General features: G+C 33.5%; 1 protein-coding gene across 46 annotated transcripts in view; it reads right to left on the reverse strand.

Annotated features, from left to right (window-relative positions):
* The window catches only part of ADGRL2 (adhesion G protein-coupled receptor L2), a 681,918-nt gene that overhangs the window by 39,065 nt on the left and 621,286 nt on the right, over positions 1 to 21,567 (reverse strand). For 27 of the 46 annotated variants that reach the window (XM_055116894.2, XM_055116915.2, XM_055116845.2 and 24 more), the window contains 6 exons: positions 16,475 to 16,584; positions 9,542 to 10,342; positions 2,839 to 3,132; positions 2,200 to 2,303; positions 1,180 to 1,365; positions 301 to 339 (listed from right to left, as the gene is read on the reverse strand). In XM_055116894.2, the coding sequence (XP_054972869.1) occupies positions 301 to 339; positions 1,180 to 1,365; positions 2,200 to 2,303; positions 2,839 to 3,132; positions 9,542 to 10,342; positions 16,475 to 16,584 (1,534 nt within the window). Of the gene's footprint in view, positions 1 to 300; positions 340 to 1,179; positions 1,366 to 2,199; positions 2,304 to 2,838; positions 3,133 to 9,541; positions 10,343 to 11,264; positions 12,118 to 16,474; positions 16,585 to 21,567 lie in introns of all 46 variants that reach the window. The other 19 variants (XM_055116926.2, XM_063600245.1, XM_055116879.2 and 16 more) reach the window with 2 other exon arrangements.

Below are 21,567 nucleotides of genomic sequence, written 5' to 3' on the forward strand. Positions count from 1 at the left end.
TTCCACAGAGATGACAACAGGAAACAAAGAGACTACATAATTACTTTCCAATTAAGAGGATATTTCATTAAAATTCGTGTACTTTTGGATGAATGGAAAAACAGCAGAAATCATTAAAAGTAAATTATTTGCTTATTCTGAGAGTAATATACCTGTGAAAAGCCAACATTTGTACAGCTGATATGGGGCACATTATATAATTATCAAAGACTGAAATACATTGGATCATGCAGCAAGATGATAAAGCGTGGCAGGTAGCTGAAGAAGGGAGAAAGCAGGGTGACAGCACAGGAGAGATACCTTAAGGTAAGCCCTGCATGTCTTCTCTCGTTTTTGGAGCTTTTAAGTAAAAGAAAAGAAAAATCAGAGGTTAGATTTTTATCTGCTGAAAATGAGGAAAGAAGAAATCCTCAAAAATTAAGCTGGCGTTCCAGAGCTCGAAGTTTATATGCAGTAGTCCTCTGGAGTCTGAGTCTGCACTGACTACCAAAACTGCTTATTTACAGTTTTTTATTCTATTTTACGAAGTATACTAATCTAAAATATGTTGACAAAAAGAGACAAAATATATACTGCAGTAAAAAAAAAAGTCAATTTTTTAACCAGGTAGAACCACATTAGGCACAGATTTTGGGTTCCTATGAACCTAATATAAACACTTATAGTGTGATGAAAAGTAGCAATCCAACTTTTGTCATAATAGGAAAAATTAATGGCACTGATAACAATATATTCCTGGAGACGGCAACTTGTCCTTCTTCCAAAAGCTGCCATTGAAAGAAATATGTCAGTGGCTAATATTCCTATATGTGTCAAAATTTTGCTGCAACTATAAGAGTTCCATGTATTAGCATACAAAGTATATCAACTGTATAACATATAATCTCTCCAAGTGCAGATAATGCATTATAAACTTACAGTATTGACCACAATCAGATGGATAAAGTTTGCCACCAACTAAGATCTCTCTCAGGTAATTAACATCATTTACACATTTTTGGGAGGGCAGGGCACATTGCTCTTTTCTCAACTGTAATTCTTCCTTGGAAAAATGAACCAAATTAGAAATTTTGCTTCTAAGTATATGTCCCGGGGCCAAAGATTTGGCTCTCAACTCCTATAAGACAAGAGCTGCCATACCAAGTGTCTAATTCAAAATAACAGAAGAGTTCTCTCTACCTTGTTATAACTCCGTCCAGCTGAATCCTTCTCACTAGGTTTCAGTTCCTGCAGCTGTGCATCAAGGATGTCCACCAACTGCTCCATCAATCTCACTGAAGAACTTACATCCCCAGCAAACACTGGCCCTTTGGTATGTTTAGCCAGTTCATTGGCAAGACTAGCAGCATTTTCTCCACTTCTGATCTGAAAAGACAATTTGTATTATCTCATTTAAATTTTTTTTCTGTTTACAGCTTCTAGTTCTCCTTGAGTATCTTTATTGTGGTGAAAAAAATTTGCGAATGTTAAATTCTCCAACTAATTGAGACTGATAACTTTCCCTTCGTCTTAGAAGTTTCAAGGCTCTTAGATTACCAACACACACACACAGAATTCTGAACCAGGCATTTAAAAGAAATAAAAAGGAAAAAAAAATCCTTTCTCAAAAATTTCAGCCAGTTCTCTCATTTCACTGCAACCATTTAAAATTGTTATTTTAAAGTCTTATTTATTCCAATGATCCAGAATTTAAGTCAGTATGTAATCAGCATGATACTGAGGGTTATTATCTGATGTTTATTCGTCATAAAGGTAGATGAAGGAGGAGAAAAAATGGCATTGCATTACACTGTAATATTAAAGTTACTAATGCCTTTTAAAGTAGTTTACTCATTCTACCATAATCATGTGTGATATAAACATCTGCTTGCATTCTGTGGATTCAGTTGTAAACTTAATGATATTTTATTTAATCAGCGAATGCATTTTGTCTTATGAACATCAAAAGAAACAGAACTAAATATGAATGAAATTAACAAGCATTACTCACTAAAAAGCTTAACATAGAGAACAGGATACCCCCAAACATATGTAACTTTCAATAAACAATTTACAGACAAAACTATGCGTAATTTTTTTTTTACTTTTATACTGAACAAAGAGCAATAAAGCTGGTTTTAACACACAAAGCTAAATTATTTATGTTAGAAGTTAATGCCCTAAATCACCAATGTGTCATATTAAAAGGTTCCAACCAACCTTCTGAGCCAGCTGATTCACCCAGTGTGAGGTACAGTTGCTAAGATCGGGGCCCTTAGGGTTCCATGTTCCAGTGGAAATCATGCAGAGATATGAGGCAGTTCCTACAACAGATGTAGAAAACAACAGTGAAATTGAAACCATTTTTCTGCATGCATTCGGGAATCAGCTATGATGATCCTGCTCTGCGTGTTAAATTTTGAATAAACTCTAATGCAAGTATTTGACAATAAGTGACAAAAAGTAGGGTATAATGCAGATTATAAATGGTAAATATGAAGTCAGCATAGAAATATCATATATTTATAGCAAACAAACAAAAACCCTTAATTTTCTTGGGATTCATCCAAAGTGATGCTTATAATGAGAAAGGCAGCTGTAAGGAAGACTCACTAGAGTCTTGGGGCAAAAATCTCAGGCTTGACCTAGGTCTCTGAAAGGGAGAGGTAATTTATAGTGCCTGATCTTAAATGACTGTTACAGTTTAAAAAACTTTGTCCATAGATGTTATATTACCAAAGTACAAAAATAAAGTTAGCTACTGTAAACATCGCTTTCTTTGAATAAAATCACTTCACTGTAATATAGAACCTACTTACTAAATTGAAAAATGTATGCATGGTAGTTTATAGAAAATACCTCTTGTTCCCTTAGGGCATGGTCGTTCAACCATCATTCCCCTTTGTGTCTGAGGCCACTTTATCCCCTTGGAGTCTAATGCTTCACAGAATCTCTCTGGCAGGGGAAAAATATTTGTTATAGGTGGAATTTTGGTTGTAGAAACTGCTGGAGGTGGTTTTGTCCCTTTGCTTCCTTCCTGTGATCCAGCTACAGTTGTGCTCATGGGGCCTTTCTGTGAAGTAGTGCTTGTGGTTGATATTGTGGTTTTGAACAGCTCAGCTGAAGAAGTTATTGTCACAGCTGTGGTAGGCACTATGGAAAAAAGATGAGTATATTAATCTCAAACACACACTTGCACTCACATACAGTCATGCACACGTGGAATGTGTGTATGCACACACACACACACAAAACCCTACCCATCTGTCTGCCCACAAACCAAGGAAATGAGAATTACTGACAATATCGCTCATAAGAATAAATCTTTTCATCTGTTCCAATTTATTTATACTGATGGCTAAGAGAAGGTAGGTAGTTTAGGCTTTACTATAGCGTTTGCTGTATGACTCTTAAGTTTATTTCTCAATGAAATACGTGATAGTACAGTTTAAGCATAATTTCATCACATACTGTTTAACAGGAAATGTGGGACAGTTTAATTTAGAAAAATTCTATTGTATAAACTCACATTCTATAAGCAATCAAATTCAAAGCATTAACAAAACTGTGATGATTATATATAATTAGGATGATAAAAAAATTTAATGTCACCCACTTTACATATTGCAAGAAAATAAATACTGTGACATCTTTCCACCCAGCAGCCGTTCTTGCCTGAGCATGATCAGCATGCCTGATTAGATCCAAACAGAAGATAACCTTGGCATGCTTGCGCTGTTTTATTAAGGAAACATCTCAGGCTTCGGTATCGTTACCTTGAAAAAGGTAGGTATGAAGAAGCAGCTAGTTCCAGTCAGAGGTGGAATCTCTTACCAAGATAAAGCATCAGATCAAATCATGCCTAATTCAAACCAACCCTTCATATCTTAGTCACCCTTAACAGAGAATTTAAAAGAACTATCGTTACACATTTAAAAGCAAAAATGTTTTCATTATTTTTAAAGGTTATTTTTGCCTTCCAATGTTACTAAACTGTTAAATCCACCAGGTTTAAGAAATAGTGGAGCTCAATGTTTCTTCCATTAATTACCACTGAATTAATTTAAACAACAACAAAAATCTGTCAGTAAAAATTTAATACTACCACTTAAAAACTGTTGGAGGAAATCACACCAAAGTTGTATCAACATTTACAGATTATTGGCTCTTAAAACCTTACATATATGATGCCTTCAATTTAAATTGTTGTAGTAGAGCAAATGAAAAATAGCTATGTTTTCAAATCATCTTAATAAAATCAACTTATTTTACACTTTACACATGAGATAATAAGCTAGAATATTAGAATTTATTAGAAAACAAGTTCATATTATCACTGATATGTTTACTACTTTAAGCTCTGGTCCATCCATCTTTCTTTATTAATTCTGACACTACTGACAGTAAACTACGAAAAAGTAGTGTGACATGTTTCTAGTTCTTTAGTAGTTACATACTTCTTGTTACCAGTAAGTAAACTATACACGTTTTATTCCTTTTCCCCCCTCTACCTCAAGAGAAACTTCTAAAGCATGTGTTTTATTTCCAGGGCATAATTTATTGACCATATGAGAGATGCCTATGTACATCAGTCAAACATCATGCCTAGCCAGCTGCTGCAGAAACCTATTCAAACCTATCTTTTCTTTAAAGCACTTGCTTGACATCTTGTTAAACCTCTGTAACTTTCTTTGATTACAATGCAGCCAGGCTTTCAGTGCTTTCTCAATTAACATTTGTCAAAAGCATCACAATCTTTTGCAGAAGTGTCAAATGACTGCTGCTGAATCAAGTCTTAAAGGGGAGTCGGGAATCAGAACAGAAAAAAGAAGGGGGCAGAGCAAAATGCTTGAGTGCTACAGTCCCTGATATATCCCTTGACACTGTACTAACTAGTACATATTTAATCACTGAAATATGTATTTATACTACAATTAGTGATTTGTTAGCTAAGCGTTAGTTGAGATTCATAATAACCGAGTCAAGGTAGACAATAAAAGGACCTCAATTAAATGTGCAAAATTTCATGCAACATTCTACAGCCATGTTTCCATTGTTTGTTTTTTTGATAATTTATTTTTATACCTTTTCACCTTTTTGTTTTGTTTTTTTTTTTTTGAGACGGAGTCTTGCTCTGTCACCAGGCTGGAGTGCACTGGTGTGGTCTCGGCTCACTGCAACCTCCGCCTCCTGCGTTCAAGCCATTCTCCTGCTTCAGCTTCCCGAGTAGCTGGGATTACAGGCACCCACCACCACACCCAGCTAATTTTTGTATTTTTAGCAGGGAGACGGGGTTTCACCATATTGGCCAGGATGGTCTCGATCTCCTGACCTCGTGATCCGCCCACCTTGGCCTCCCAAAGTGCTGGGATTACAGGCATGAGCGACTGTGCCCAGCCACTTTTTACCTTTTGATCACCAAAATAGATTAAAGGGAATCAACTTATTCTTCAAAAATAAATCAGTGAAATATTGGGATATCATGAAAATAAACATGATCATAAAGCTTAAGTGACAAAACTAAATCTTTTAGAGGTACACATAGAATTTCTGGAATTTTGGAAGGTTTAAGTTTAGCAATACCAGAAGAAAAGCAACTTTTTTTCTCATGTGAAGGCTAGAAATGCAGATATATTTCTAAAAATTATTATTTATTTCCACAGGTGGAAATGGCCCAAATAGGGCATCTGGTAATGATAAAAGCGTACATTGATTTAGCATTTATGTGCTAGGTGCTATGCCAATCACCATTCATGGATAATCAGATCATCTTATTTAATCCTTACCACAACTCCATGAAGTAGGCACTATAATTATCTTCCTTTTACAGATAAGGAAACTGAACGATGAAGTTAAGTAATTTGTTTAAGGTCACTTTCCCATACTCTTAAATGCTATGATCTTACTTGCCTAGTTACAGATTTTCATAGACTCTAGAAAATTACGGTATCCAACAGGTAACCTTGCAGTTATCTGGGAACATTTAACTGACATGGTGTTCTGTGTAAATCTCTAAAAGAATAACAATTTGCAAAGAAAGCATAAGACTAGAATAACAAACAATGAGAAGTTCCATAATGAAACATGGCAAAAGGTTCAAAACTCAAGAATATCCTATAAATAATAATAGAAAACACAACTCACAATAGAATTATGACTCTAATCCAAACCCTTTTTTATAGAGCTCTATTTATCCAGATGCCGTATCATGCACTCATGCACTGACTTAGGATTCTACCTACCATTTATCATTTGAGTAGAAATAAAATACCTAAGAAATGATGCTAATAAACATGCTTAATAAGTACCCATGAAGATTTTAACTAACACATACAGAATGGTTCAGTTTACTCTGGTTATGTACTAAGAACTTCTATTGATTACCAGGGTTTTCCTCCATGAAAGGGTTTGAAGACAATAGCCATTTATGCTAAGGGTAATATTCTCCTCACTGAGGTCCAAGAACTCACCCTCACCCACTGTTCACAAAATGAACTCTAGAGTTTCTGTAGCTTGGTAAAGCAAAAACGAGCACCTATTCAACTTGCCCCTGTTCACTGTCTAAAAACACTGATCATCTTTTATACAGCATTCTTTATCAGTGAAAAGGTATTTCCGGAAGTATGTATTCTATGCTATATATAAACAAAATGGCTCTCTTTATAAAAATTTTTTCCTGGTATTACAGAAGTGTATCACATCATTAATTAGTCTAACCCAAATGTTGAGGAACTGCCAAAAGCCAAGTAAAAACACATCATTTTCTTTATAATATTTGGGATATCACATGTGCAGACAGATTAAGTAAATATAAAGCAATCCAGATTAAGAAATGGAAAAGAGTTAAAACAGGACTGGAAAGGGTTTTTCCTAAGGCCATTCCAGAGAGGGAGAAGGTGAAAGAGGAAAACCAGACCTCGTTTAGGGGAGTGGAGCAAATGAACTATGCAGGGATCACACAGAGCTCAAAACTCACCAAAAAAAAAAAAAAAAAAAAGATTAAGGCACAAAAATAATATGCGTGTGCTTTTAGGAATGAAAAGGCTTGGATTTATAAACGGGAAAAAGTATTGAAGCTAATATATTATTAAACAGTCCACAATGAAAAATGATATAGATAATGAAAAAAAACGAATGGATAATTTTACAGCACAATTTATGCCTTGGCCATATATGTGATAGCAAATCCAGCACAGATGACCTGAACTACAAATTTCAGCAAAATAAATCAATCACTACTTTATGACAGGCAAAAGACCTCATTTCTCTGATTGCTCTGTTCTATCAGTTTCTTGGATCTTGTTTCTGGAAAGCTGACAGTGGCTTATTGGTTTGACCTAAATTTGTGGGCCAGAATAGTTCTGCAAGACCCCACCTACATGCATATAGGTAGCACACATCTTGGATCAGAGAGACGGGAGTCTCTAAATGCATAATATAAATTACAAGGAGAGAGAGAGAGAGAGAATGAATATGGGTCAAACAGCAGTGAGATAAATTTAGGTCAGATAATACTTTTTATCACTAAGGGCTGAATAAGGGGTCAATATGAATTTTCATGTTCTGGGACTATTTAAGAATGGCTATTTTGGATGACAAACCATAGTTGTAGGAACATACAGTTGCTACATCTGCCGAAGCTTCTCATTTTCAAGGCTGTTAACTGCTCTTTCCAAAAGCATCTAAACTATCAAAGACTTTTCATCTGAAATGGATCAAATTATTTGCTAGAATATATGACACATGTGGAGGATGACATTACTAACCATCTTTGTATTCGCTGAAGTACTTTGTGGCAAGTAGATGGGTAATGTTTTTATTTGTTGAACTGAATTATACTCAACTTTATTCACAATTCTTCAGGTTGTTGCCTGATTATGAATTTGCAATTTGTAAAACATTTTTTTCTTTCTTTTTTTTCTGAGGATGACAAAAAATTTACTGCTACCCAAGACAAATCTAACAACTGTGAGACTAATACAGGCTACAAAAAGGTTAACATAAGGATCAATACAATTTTAGCCAATGCCAATACAAGTCTATCAATGCCTTCAGTTTGCCTTTTGACAAACCTATAGGATAAAGAAGCACTATTGAAGTAGCAGCTTTTGGAAAAACAATTGAAATAGATGAAACAAACCAAACTGCTGCCTCATGAGCAAACATATGTATACATTTTTAAATAAATGATTCTAAGATACTATCAATAAAATTATATGCCCTAAAAGAAGATTTCATTGTTATAAATTTAACAATGAACATTACTGCTACAACTATAAGCCAAAAAATACAAACATAACCTGATTTAGGGAAAAAGGGGATGTACACTAAGTCAGTGGATCATTATTGTTATTTTATGAACAAAACTCACGTATTTTGGTATTCTACAATGACTCAAATTAGAAATTCCATGACAAAGAGCTGTGACTTCTGCTTTTGAGGTCCTGACCGTATGACAATATTTAAAACTGATTAACAGCATATCTTAAAATATGTATGGGTATGTGTTTGTTATGAACATATTTAAGTGTGTGTACTTGCATTGCTTTAAGAGAAGAAAAAATATATTAGTCTCTGCCCCACCCTATTGAGGATATTAATTAAATCACTCCAAAGAACTTTCTAGTTCCTAAAATTTTGAAATAATGCAATAATTTCAAGATTAACTCAGTAAATTAGGATATTCAGATCTTAAACACACACTGTTCAAATAGAAGACTTATAAACAGTGCAAGCTCTATAATAATACATTAACAAGTTATTCTTTCATCATGAGTATGAGATAATCTTGTTTTAATGAAGTATTCATTTATCATCAAAATTATTTCCCACAAAATTGAACTCACTTAATAAACCAAAGTATATTTCCAAAAATTTAGCATTACTTTCTAAAGTAATGATCCTCCATAAAGAGAATACAAATCACACAATGCTTGCATATCTGTCATCACAAGTCATCACTTGGGATCATTTAAAGCTTGGTTCATGTGATTGTTAAAGTCACAGAAATATTGACTTAAAACTGTCACTAATTTATCAGAAAATAAAAACATGTAATTTTACATGATAATCTAGAAAAATATTGGATGGCTCCCTCTCCTACTCAGAGAACAGACACCAAAACTTTAGAACGCATATATCTGGCATTGTACATCAAGCCTAGCCATTCTCCTGGGACTTCCTAACACACGTTTCCTTTAACCACTGGCACCAAGAAGTTAAAAGGTCTGAAGATAGATTGTAATCAATTCAGCAGTCAAGTAGGGGAAAACAACCAAACAAAAAAACACTGCTAACAGGTTTCTGGTTAGTATTATATTTTTAGCAATGAAAAAAGTTTAAACTGACCAATAATGCCACAATTTCTTGAAGCCAACATTAAAATGAAGAAATTGAGAAAAAGATAATGAACCATAATAAGGCTAAAATGTACCACAACATTGTCCTTTGTCCTTTAACTATGAAAAGGGGAAGAAAATAGGAAAAAAAAAATTAAGAAGTCTTTAAAAAGAAAAATGCTTTTCACAAAATGACATAAGCATTAGCAAGTAAACACGCTTACCTTGGGCAGGATCAGGTGGACCAAACTCCAGAGAATATCGTAAAATGAAGTTATTGTTCCACACGTAAAGTTGGTTATCTCTTGGATTGTAATCCACTGCAGCAATATACTGATACTGGTTGGGGAAGGGAACATCTACATATTCTCCTCGGTTTAATCGGGTATTATAAATGTAATCAATTGAGTTCTTGCCTGTTTCACTTTCATTGTCTTGATAAACTGACCTAACCACATAGAGGACTCCGCATATCATAAAAGCATTTGATGCGGCACGTTTGTCGTATACAGTCTCCCACGTTGCTTCAAATCGAAGAGTGTATGGATTCAGCTGGCTAATAACTATCATTCCATTGTTCTGTTCAGTGGCATAAATGACCCATAAACCATTTTCATCAACTGCTAGGTCGATATCAGTCTTTCCTCCCCATCTGTATGGTGAGGTATCATGGTAGTTGGCATAGTTAATTATGGCCTCGCCACTCTTAATTCTAGTCCTCAAGTCAAATTTCACAATATTCCTCGTTCTTTCTTTGTTAAAGAAGACAGCACCATCATACACCACAAATCCAGTACCATCTACTCGATTTGGAAGTTTATATGTTGTTGTTTGGCGACTATTTTGGAAATCTTCTAAAGAAGCATATTCTATTAAAGTATCGGTACGATATGGAGTCCAGGGCATGAAATAAATTTTATCTGCAGCCTGAAGAGGGTCCTTGCACCAAGCACCCGCCTTTTGTTCAGCTTCATATATACATGGTGAGTCCACAATTGCTTTCAAGGTCCCAGGACACACAAAAACTAACAGTTACAGAGAAAGACAAAAATTAAGCCAAGTTAAAAAACTACACAGGCAAACAAGTTTCAGTGATCACAAATCAAAAGGGAAAAATTCATATTATTAGCATTCAATTTTACCGAAATGTATACTTCATACAAATACTACCCTTCTTTTCTAAAGTTAGCATAATCAGTGTATCAGGGTACAAAGTAACTGAAGTTTATGTTTATTTTCACTAAGAAAAGCCTAAGTTTAAGATCATTTATGAGTGGTCTGACAATTTAAATTTTTGCTATGTTTTCATCTTATAATCTGTTAACCCATGTTTTAAAAGTTTGAGCTTTTGCACAACAGTATATATTTCATTTTATTACAAACATTATACCTTTCAACCCCCTACTTCACCTATGAGCCCCCAAAAGCAAAACCATGAAATAAGGCAAATAAAACAGAAAACCGAATGTGAAGACTTATTTAGAACTTTTACATAAGTTAGACTGAAAACAAAGGTGCTTCAATTTGAGGAACATAAGTATTTGGAAATGCAATTAGGAGCACAGAAAAGTAAATGCAAGAAAAGCAGTGATGAAACAATCAGGAGACCCTGTAACCATGGCATGCTATGGAGAGGGTTCTGGAAGCCAGGCAAGATGACACTTTAATTATAAGAAAATATCCAAGGGTGTCAGAAAAAGAGATAAAGGGTAAAAAAGAAACAGAGAAAGGGCAGATCCCCCTCGCCGACTTCAGAATTTTTACCCCATCACCAGGTTTAGCAGTCATACAATTTCATTGTAAACAGTTGACTTCCTTATGAGGTGGCATTTATGAGATCCTGCTGATTATTTTAATACAGGAGTGTTGTGGGGAGAGGGGAGGGAGGAAGTTAACATCCATAAGGCACATAACAGGGAGCTGGGGTTCAGACTGTATGTTATTTACCTTTTTGCTCCACTTCTATTTTAAGCATCGGGAAGAAAAATAAAAAAGGTGCAAGGAAAAAAGAAAAAAGATTAAAATAAATTGACTATTAGTCTAAGACTGAATTCGTAACAGATGCTAAATATAGGAAGAATTAAGAGCTGTACTACTTTGGATAAAGAGAAACACACAACAGGAAAACCTAGCAGGAGAAAGATTCTAAAGTTACATAAAAGAACATGGATCAATCATTTTAGGAGATTAAGGAGGCAATACAAATATGTTGGCATGTTGCTTCACTTAGTGTACCTGAATAAATAATGAAACTCTTCACTAATGCATGGTATACATACTCTTGCCTTTCCAAAGTCACTCAGCATTCTTACCAAGTTTTACTTCCTATATGTATGCTATAGACATAAATGCATGCATAGGTATATCATCCCCATTTATCTTCTGTGAACTCAGTTATTAAACTAACTTTAGATAAGCATAACAATAGAAAAATACATTTATAAAAATCACAATTTAATTTTGGAGTTTAGATCAAATTTAATTCTGATGTGGTTACATGTTTTTCATAGATATTTACTAAGAAGAAATATATAATTATGCATCCCAGTATGTTTCAATTGCTTTTCTATTATTTTCTATTCCTAGATAAATTAATTTTAACCATTAAAAAAGCCTCCTCTTTAGGAATATATCAATATCCCCCCATCACCAGTAGTGATTTTGAAGAGTAGGGTAAGGTAGTACCTTTCTCCCCCACTAAGAATTAGTATATTTACTTAGTTAGGTTTACATATACATTTTATTATAAAATTCTTATTAAATTTTCTATATTATATATCTCAAACTTGTAATACTAAGTCTATAAAAAAAAGTAAGCAAAATACATACAAGGGAAAAGCAAGCACAGTAGGCAAGGAGAAAAAGGAAGAAAGAATTATGGTTAGATTATTATGACAATTCTCCATCATCAATTTACATAGAAAGCAAGCTAGCATGCAACAACAATCATACCGAGCATTCAAAGCAAATACCTTGACTCCACAGACCTTATAAAAAGTAAATGCTTTCATAAAACAAACCTGATTAGTAGAGTTACATGAGGAAAAAAAAAAAAACTCCTACAGTTTCAAGAAACAGATTATGAAGTTAGGAAGGGGGCTATGTAAGATCCTTGTTGGTAAACCGTATTCTAATACTTACAAACCATAAAATACTACTTTACACTGTATATAGGTTTGAAGTATGTTGCCTAAATTTCATAAAATGACAAGACTGATGTCTGTTTCTCCCTTTTCTGTTGTTAAAATGCATCAGGGTGTGCTAATACTGCATTTCCAAAATGTACTCAGACAGAGTAGTGCACATTTTATTAAGATCTTAGTTTGATTAATTTTTAAAAGTTACAATAATTCATCAAGATTAAATGTTGGCCTTCTGAAACACCTATGGGAAAAAACATCACACGAACATTTTTGCCATAGGAATGGCATACAACTTTCCACATTAAGCTACAACTTTCCCCAATCAACTTGGTCTATGTAACCACTTTCAGGAAACATACTTGCTCTATAATGTGTTATTCTGACTACATCTGAAAAACAAGAAATTCAACATTACTGTCTTGAAAACAATACTTTTGTATAAACCACTAGTCCTAAAATTACTCCTCAGCGAAGAGCAATATTATACCTGCTTAGAATCAATAACTGAAGGGCGTAGTGAGAAAATGAGGATAAGAGAAATCATTAGCGTTGTGACTACTCAAACTACAATTTATATACAGCTGTATGCTTTTTTCCCCTAAGGAAAGGATAATTTTACTGAAATAAATTAAATGTAAAGGGTGGAAATAATACATTTTAAAATGTTTATTTAAAAAAGAACTTAAAACAAGTTCAATAGAAGATGTAGAAAGTGTATTTTGCTTTCCATTCATTGAAAATGGCTGAATTTTATTATTTGATAAACTAAAATTACAATGTAGTTAGTGAACAGAATATCAAAGTCTTTATTTACTTGAGATTTAATTGATATCACATATTGAAGGAAAATAAATATAAATTATATATTGTATATATTTTATAATTCTGTTGAAAAGTAACACTCAAAAGTAAAGATTTAAAATATTATAAACCTTTGATGATTAATGAATCACATAAGGAAAACATTGCTCTTTACAACAAAAAAGTCCCTACGTTATTATTTTTATGAAAATCAAAAGGACAGACATCTGTGAAACCAGCCAAAATTCTATCAGTAGAAGAGTACAAAAATACAATAAAATTAATATAATCAGTATTCTCTATCACATGCCAAATATATACTACAACTTGTCTTAAGAGCCGTATGAATTAACAATACATTTACTTTTCTTTAGACCAAACACAAGTATATGACCCACGAACATCAGTGGAGGACTACATGGATATGCAAGACAAGAAATTAACCCAAACTAACTACACAGCCTACATACTCTGTATGTGAAGTGACACACTATTTCACTGAATAAACATGTTTATTCATTAATAATGATTTAATCAATAATGGCTATTTTTCATATTAAATAAAATTTGTGGCTAATATTATAGTAGTTTTACAATGATACTTTGAAATAAGAGGTACAAAAATCAAAACCAAATCCTGCTTGCAGGATGCAAAATTCCAATCTGATTACTCTGCTTTATCCTCCAAGATCTTTATGACTTCTTTCAAATATAAATATATGCAATTCCTAACAGTCTGGCAATGACAATGGATACCCTGTATATGTACACTTTTGACATCGATATTAACTGGGCAAGTACGAGCATCACATATAATGCATGCGCCTGTTTATAAACATACTAAAGTAAACAAAGTAACAGCATTTCTAATGTTCTCTGTTGAGCAAATTTCTTTTAAAATTTTCAGAAGTCATGAAAACCTTCTGAAATTGCTTTGTAATAGGACTTAATTGGAATATATAAGATCCTGGAGGATTTACTGTGGATAGAAATTGGTATAAAGCCAAGTGGTAAAAAACACATAATAAATGTTATCTGATGGTGACAATTTTATCAACTAAGTAACATGTAAAAGAGGTATGCAAATGTTACAAAATATAAAAACACTACTAAATCAAGGAGAAAGTGAAAGCTAAAGGCTTAAACTAAAAGAAAGTATAAGGAATGAATACAATGGACAGAGGCACAAAGAAACAAAAGGTGAGGAAAATGGGAAAAAGAGATAAGAGAAGACACTGTCCTACATAGGATTAGAATAACCTAAGAAGACTCTTTGCATTGTATTTTAATATTAGTTGAAACCGTGCAATTTATAGAGTGTCACTACTGTAGAGTATATAGGAATTATAATTACTTTTATTCTTTAGCAAAGAGTGATTAAAAAAAAACCCATAGACTTATTTCTGCCTCGTGCAAATGTCTAGAAAGGTAACAGCAAATTAATTACTGATTGTTTTAAATTAAAAGACAAAAACTAAAAGGAACAAATACTTCTCTGAGTATAGCTATTTGCAAGTTTAGTGCACAACGTACAATACTTCTGGGGAACTGAAAAAGTAAAATTTTGCAAGTTAGATGTTCCAGAAGATATCCACATTTTCCTTTCTTAAACAGCACAAGAAATAGCTTATGAGTCTGAAAATAATATTTGCTTAACACTGTTCTTGGTCTATAGACTAGGTTACAGGAACTGGCTCCAGAAAGATAATTCTTGGCAGCTCTGACTGATTCCACTGTTTGGGAATGGATGCTGTATTTCTTCTCTAATTTGAGGACAGAAACCATGCTAAATTCAAGTGAAAGTGACTTTATGGAACAAAATTTTGGTTAGGTCAAAAGAATACAATGTTCCTCTAGTGGCACAGGAGAATGATTACATAAGCCACCAACACTACACAGGAGAAATGATATAAAGATCAGTGTACTCAGTAGGCTTCCAATCCTACAAATGGTATAGAAAATACTGAAAACATAAAAAGCATCCATTTCACAGTAACACATGAACACAGAGCAGGGATGAAAAGATAATCTGTGTTTGGCCTTTAACTGATAACACAAAAAGCCAATTTGTCAAAACTGTGTCAGAGAAAAGATGGAGAGTGCCTTCACAGCATGTGTCAGAATGTATTACTACCATATCGGACACAGCAGATCTATCAGAATTTGGCCCTTTGGTTTTAGAAATATTGATAGTTTGAACATATAAATCTGTCAGAACTAATGACCTAGCTTTTGAGGTTCTGGAAAGAGCAATTTCATTACTTGGCAAATCCTTTTTTTTTAAAGGAGGAAAGTGTACAAAAACTGTCTCAAATCAGCAAAATTGCTGATAAAAAACATATAATTCAAACGCCCATGAACTAACATGACTAAATGACATCTCTATCTTTTCTATAATTTAAAAAGCAAAGAAGACAACAATACTATCAAACTAGCTTGTGAAAATCAGGTAATATTCAAACTTTTAAGTTGTCTAAAATGCTAAGATTTTTAAAACTGAAAGTATAGAATACAATTTTGAAGTACGAATTCTGAGATTAGAAGGAAAACTATACAAAATTTGACTACTGGCCGAAGCCTACCTATAAACTTTTCAATTGAATTTTAAATATCCATCTGTAGGATCTTAAAAATGATGCTGCAAAATTAAAAACAGAACCATGTGCAAGGTTATATTATATCTAACTATTTTATTTAGCATTAAGGTTTCATCATTGAATCCCATAAAGAAATGCTCCCTTAAAGACAATAGAACAAAAAGTAAAGCACTTGCCTCAGTTACTGCAATGGTAGCTTTTACCCAGCACTAAACTTACTACAACAGCAGGTAGCCATTCAAGTAACTCACGATTAAAACTGAAGTCAATTCCTTCTTCAGAAAACTGTGAGCCAAACCAATTTGTCAGCAACTGGTATTGGGCAAAAGTACAGATTTCTATCAGCTGTATTGAATAGCTAATTCAAGTTTGTTTTCTGGAAAAACACTAGCCTTAAAAGCCAAACACTTAAGAACACAGACAGACACTTGGCCAGCATCACACTATGGCTTCCTTCCACACTTCATGAAGCTAATTGGAGGCCCAAGTCTGTTAGTGCTCTGCATGCATAATGGTTTTGTAGGCCATAAACATATGCTTCTTTCACATGTGTAGTCTTTCAGCATCAACGAGTAATGCTGGGCAAAGTGTAAAAAAATATAAACTGCATACTTACTGTAAGGGACACATTCATATTGGACTTCAAGGTATTTGTATGTTCCAGGACATGGATCAGGAAACACATCTGACCCAGTAACTACTATACACTGTGTTCGATTGTTGCACCTGAAAAACAAAATGTATCAAACTTGTGTAACATAATTTATTTGATTATTTTCACTTAAATATAACATAGAAGTTTTTCTCATTTTCTTTAAGCAACCAGAAACATAAAACAAAAATTCAAGTGATGTTAAGTTACTCTACATTATTAAATATTTTATAAGAGTTTTGTTTTCTTTATGTTGTAATACAGTGGTATCGTGGGTCACACTAAATTTTAACTAGAAGTAAAAAAATAATGGCCAACAGTTTCCTATTATTGTTATACATTTTAATTTTTGATATATTCAACATGAACTGAACGACAACAAGATCAACAACAAATATCTTACTAGGATATTAAGATATTTGGATATATCTTACTAGGATATTAAGAATTAAGATTACAATTTTTAAAAATGGTCCTATAACTAAACAGAAACGTAAGAGTCAAAACCTGAATTTCTCAGCAGGAAGTTTTTGACAACACAAAACAAGGAGCCAGGATTTTAATTTTATCCTCTAAATCCAGTTGGGTGTGAATTTCTTCACTGTACATACTTTCTGGAATACCAGAAACTAAGCTAGTAGAGCTCACCTTATATGCTATGGTCCACATAAATGATAAAGTGCATTTAAAGGATTTAGAAAAATGCTTTGGCACATATGTAGTGTCTAAGCATTATTGTTACTCTTTCTATTCATAGATCAATGTGCCTATATAATTAATGAGATGACTATGTACCTCGGTTCAACACCAGTACTCCCTAAAATATAACATTAAAAAGAATGTTGTACTAACATGATGCCTAGAATGTTCTAATTATTGTTATAAGGAATTATTTTCTTGTTTTTGCAATGTCATTAATTCACCAAGAATATTAAAAATAGGTTAGAATTCCAGATAAAATGATATGTACGTTCTATGAATTTGTCCAAAAGGTCTTTTCATAACTTTTGTAAAGGCAAGAACTATTTCTTTTATAATTTGATTTGATTATAACCTAATGAATGGAATGTTTTCAGGGTTTTTATTGTATTTTCTGATAGCGCATACATTAAGAAGGCAAATCAAGCAGAACAAGAACATTATAACATTTATTTAACAGTTGGAATACCACATATTCGATAGTACATAAAATACTGAACTATAAAATAGCACTATAAAGAATTTTGAAAAGCATCCCAGTTTCTAGCACCACTAACTAAAGGGCAGTAGAAGGTGAATCATGTTAAAGATGGGTAGGAACAGTCATATACTTTGGTGCCATTTCAACTCAAAACTAGACTTTCTCTTTGAAGAGCAGCAAAGCCTGAAAACTACAGGATTAAATAGGTAAATTTTATAATTCAAAGTATACTACAATGAACTTCAAACAAGACTTAAATAAAGTATAAGTAACTTTTATCATGATTATAATAGAGTATAGCAGTGTTTTTTTAGAAATATACCATATACTGTAATTTTCAAGAACGTAAATAATGTAAATGGTATAGTGTCACAATCTTCTGTAACATATGTTTTCCTGTCATTATTCTGTATTTCTCTTAATTTGGTTCACTCATCTGAAGAAATTTGCCAGTGGTTCACCACTTAGTGTAAACGAATTATTTTAACATGAATCACAGAACCTATTTCACATCCTAAAATTCAAGACAAGAGGTAGGTTTACAGTTTCTCAATAGGTCAATAACTAATGTTCCCAACTAATAAATATAATTCTGATGTTTCATTTTTCTTCTTTTTTAAACTTTTGCAGCAACAAGACAGTTCACTGATTTTTTAGTTTCTTGATCTGCCAGAAATCCTCAAATCACTAACTTGGTCCCATTAAAAACAAAAGTCCTTTCATTTCCTTCTTTGTATTTATTCATACCTACAGTGATCTTCCTTTTATCACACCCTTACACCTCTCAGAAATGAAGAAAGATAAACAACTGTGTGTTAGATATCCCTTTCAGATACTCCCACAGTATACATTTTATAACTACTCAACCAAACTGTTAGGTTTTGAATGGTATTTAAATATGATTACAAAAACTCCTCCAAATAACAATTTCTAGTGTGAGTAAACTCTTCATTTAGTTTATCAACCTTCCCTTCTCACAAGAGGCTCCTCTCATATCAACAAACTAGCAACTGGTGGGAGAGAGAGGGAATTGTACTCAAAGTTGAAATGGACCAAGAACATGAAAAACTTTGCTATTAAGGTGAAGGAGAAAGTAACTCAAAGGATTTGGCCATATATATATATATATAGATAGATAGATAGTTTTTCAAAAATAAAGAATACATTGAAAATTGCCCAGATTTTTTCCACCAGAAGTAATTGGATGAATGAATATAACTAGTACAGGCTTAGAGATCTTTTACTGTATGTTTCTCAATGTCATGGTATGTTCTGCAGGAAGTATATAAGCATTCTGGTTTCCATTACATTTTGTTTGAAAGAGGACCAACACCATAATAAAAAATAACTGTCCATATTTACTCTTTCTGAACAACTTTGCAGTAGTCCTCTGACCAATTACAGGTTCAAATTAATGTCAAAGCAATTATGATTACTTATACCAACCACATAATTTTTATTGATTTAAATAATCACATTACACAAAGCATCCGCTTTAAGACAGCAAAACGTATTAATTCTACAACTATAATCTTAAGCAAAACTGATTTAATGAAGCTCCTGCAATAAAATTATAAAAAATTCTAGAATTCAGGGCCTCCCAAAATATAAAAAATATTCATTTTAAGTTTGAAAATTTCATATGTTTATATACACAGAGATATCAGAAGTGCAAGAAATTAATCTTGAGAAAAATGGCAAATTTAGAGCTAAAACAGTTAAGGGTCAGAAAGGAGAGAAATCCAACTGTAAAAAGTACAAGAAAATTAGAACTTTGCATGCCAGTATCTTGATTCATGGAAATGAATCTAAGCTTTTAGAGGCCCAAATTACAGAAACAGAAATACAGACATTTATATTCCTTTATAAAGGGTGCAAGCAGCATTAAGTTTCCAAATAGAGAGTGAGGAGACAAGAAAGACATTGGGAAACACCCAACATGAGCTATTAATACTAAGAAAAATCTGAAAATTCCTTAACAATATGCTGTTGATAAGATTATAAAAGTGTAAATTGCTATCATTTAAAAAGATCCAGAAAGAAGGCAATTACTTATCCACAGAAGCAAAGTAAATTCCCGCCAAGGGCTCAGCTTCAAGTTCTCATACTAATGAAAGCGAAAAGGTAGAGTTAAGCCAAGAAAGAAAAAGTGTTTAGTCGTTTGTATTTTCAGTACTGGGCACAGTTCCTGGCATGACTTTCTCTCTCTTCCTCTACAGAAGAAGATTTCTTTACCAATAAAGGTATCATTGTTTTAACAATCAAACTATCAGTATATTTTGGTAATACCATGTGGGTTTATTACGTTAATAACCTACAATTTTCTTACACATTAAGCATAAAAAATCGGTATGAATGAGAACAAGGCAAAAGAGAAAAAATAGGGTTTTAATGAGTAGACATTTTACTACAATTTGAAGGAACTACAATTACGGTTCATCATAAAGAAGCAGATACTAGAATATATTTTGAACACTTCAACTTTCAAATAACTGGTCTTATTTCATTTTATATTTATAAAGATGAACAGATGACTTAAGATAGTGAAAGCAGTAGTTTTCAAAATGTGGTCCTCATACCAAGAGCACCACTATCAGCTGAAAACTTGTTAGAAATACAAATTATTGGCCAGGCGCGGTGGCTCACACCTGTAATCCCAGCACTTTGGGAGGCCGAGGTGGGTGGATCACCTGAGGTCGGGATTTGGAGACCAGCCTGACCAACATGGAGAAACCCCGTCTCTACTAAAAAAACAAAAATTAGCCACGCAGGCATGCGTGGTGGCACGTGCCTGTAATCCCAGCAACTCGGGAGGCAGAGGCAGGAGAATCGCTTGAACCTGCGAGGCAGAGGTTGCAGTGAGCTGAGATTGCACCATAGCACTCCAGCCTGGGCAACAAGAGTGAAACGCCGTCAAAAAAAAAGAAAGAAAAGAAATACAAATTATTAAGCTGCACCAAAAATTGGCAGGTTCAGAAACTCTGGAAGTGGAAACCCAGCCATCTCAGATTTAACAAGTTTTGCAGGTGACTCTGATCAGTGCAACTTGTGTGAGAGCCACAGGGTTAAAACGAGATAGGTTTAGATACTTTACTAAAGAATAAATATGAATGGCAAAACATGATTTTGCTCTATAAAACTTAGTAAAACAAGTGAAACAGAAAACAAGTGATGAGTACAACTTATGTAAGAGGTACATAATACAGTTTACAATGTTAATATGTCTTCTTGCTAATTCTAAGTGTAGAAATCAAGAGTTTTAGTTGCTCTAATTTTGAGCAAGCTGTCTAGTTATTCATCAATTCTTAACATGGAGAATTGAAATAAGTATATTATCAGAGTACATGTATACATCACATATGAACCAATTTTTTAACAGATAAGAAGTATAATGTTTTGCTAAAAATGTGCTAACGAAACACTAAAATTGGAAATAAAACTTTTGAGAATATGTAAAAATATACTATGTTCTACAGAAGTATGTCATTAAAAATAACAGAAAAATATGACCCATTGTAATCACTGCCAATTTTCCTATATTCAATCTTTGACTTACTTAAATAAATTTTAATAAAGTAGCTCAACTCTAGGAAGGCAATAAATACAGAAATTGCTTTCTTTCTGTTTTTAGAGAGAACTCAGAGGCGTAAGTAGGCATTGCGAATAATGTCTAAACAATTTTGGGGTCAGGCACTATTGCTCACGCTTATAATCCCAGCATTTTGGGAGGCAGAAGCAAAGGGAGGAGGATCTCTCTTGAGCCCAGGAGTTCAAGACCAGCTTGGGTAACATGGCAAAACCCCATCTCTACAAAAAGTTTAAAAAAATTAGCCAGGTGTGGTGGTATGTGCCTGTAGTTCCAGCTACTTGGGGGAGA

This window comes from Pan paniscus, chromosome 1, assembly GCF_029289425.2.
Source record: "Pan paniscus chromosome 1, NHGRI_mPanPan1-v2.0_pri, whole genome shotgun sequence".
NCBI classification, from domain to species: domain Eukaryota; kingdom Metazoa; phylum Chordata; class Mammalia; order Primates; family Hominidae; genus Pan; species Pan paniscus.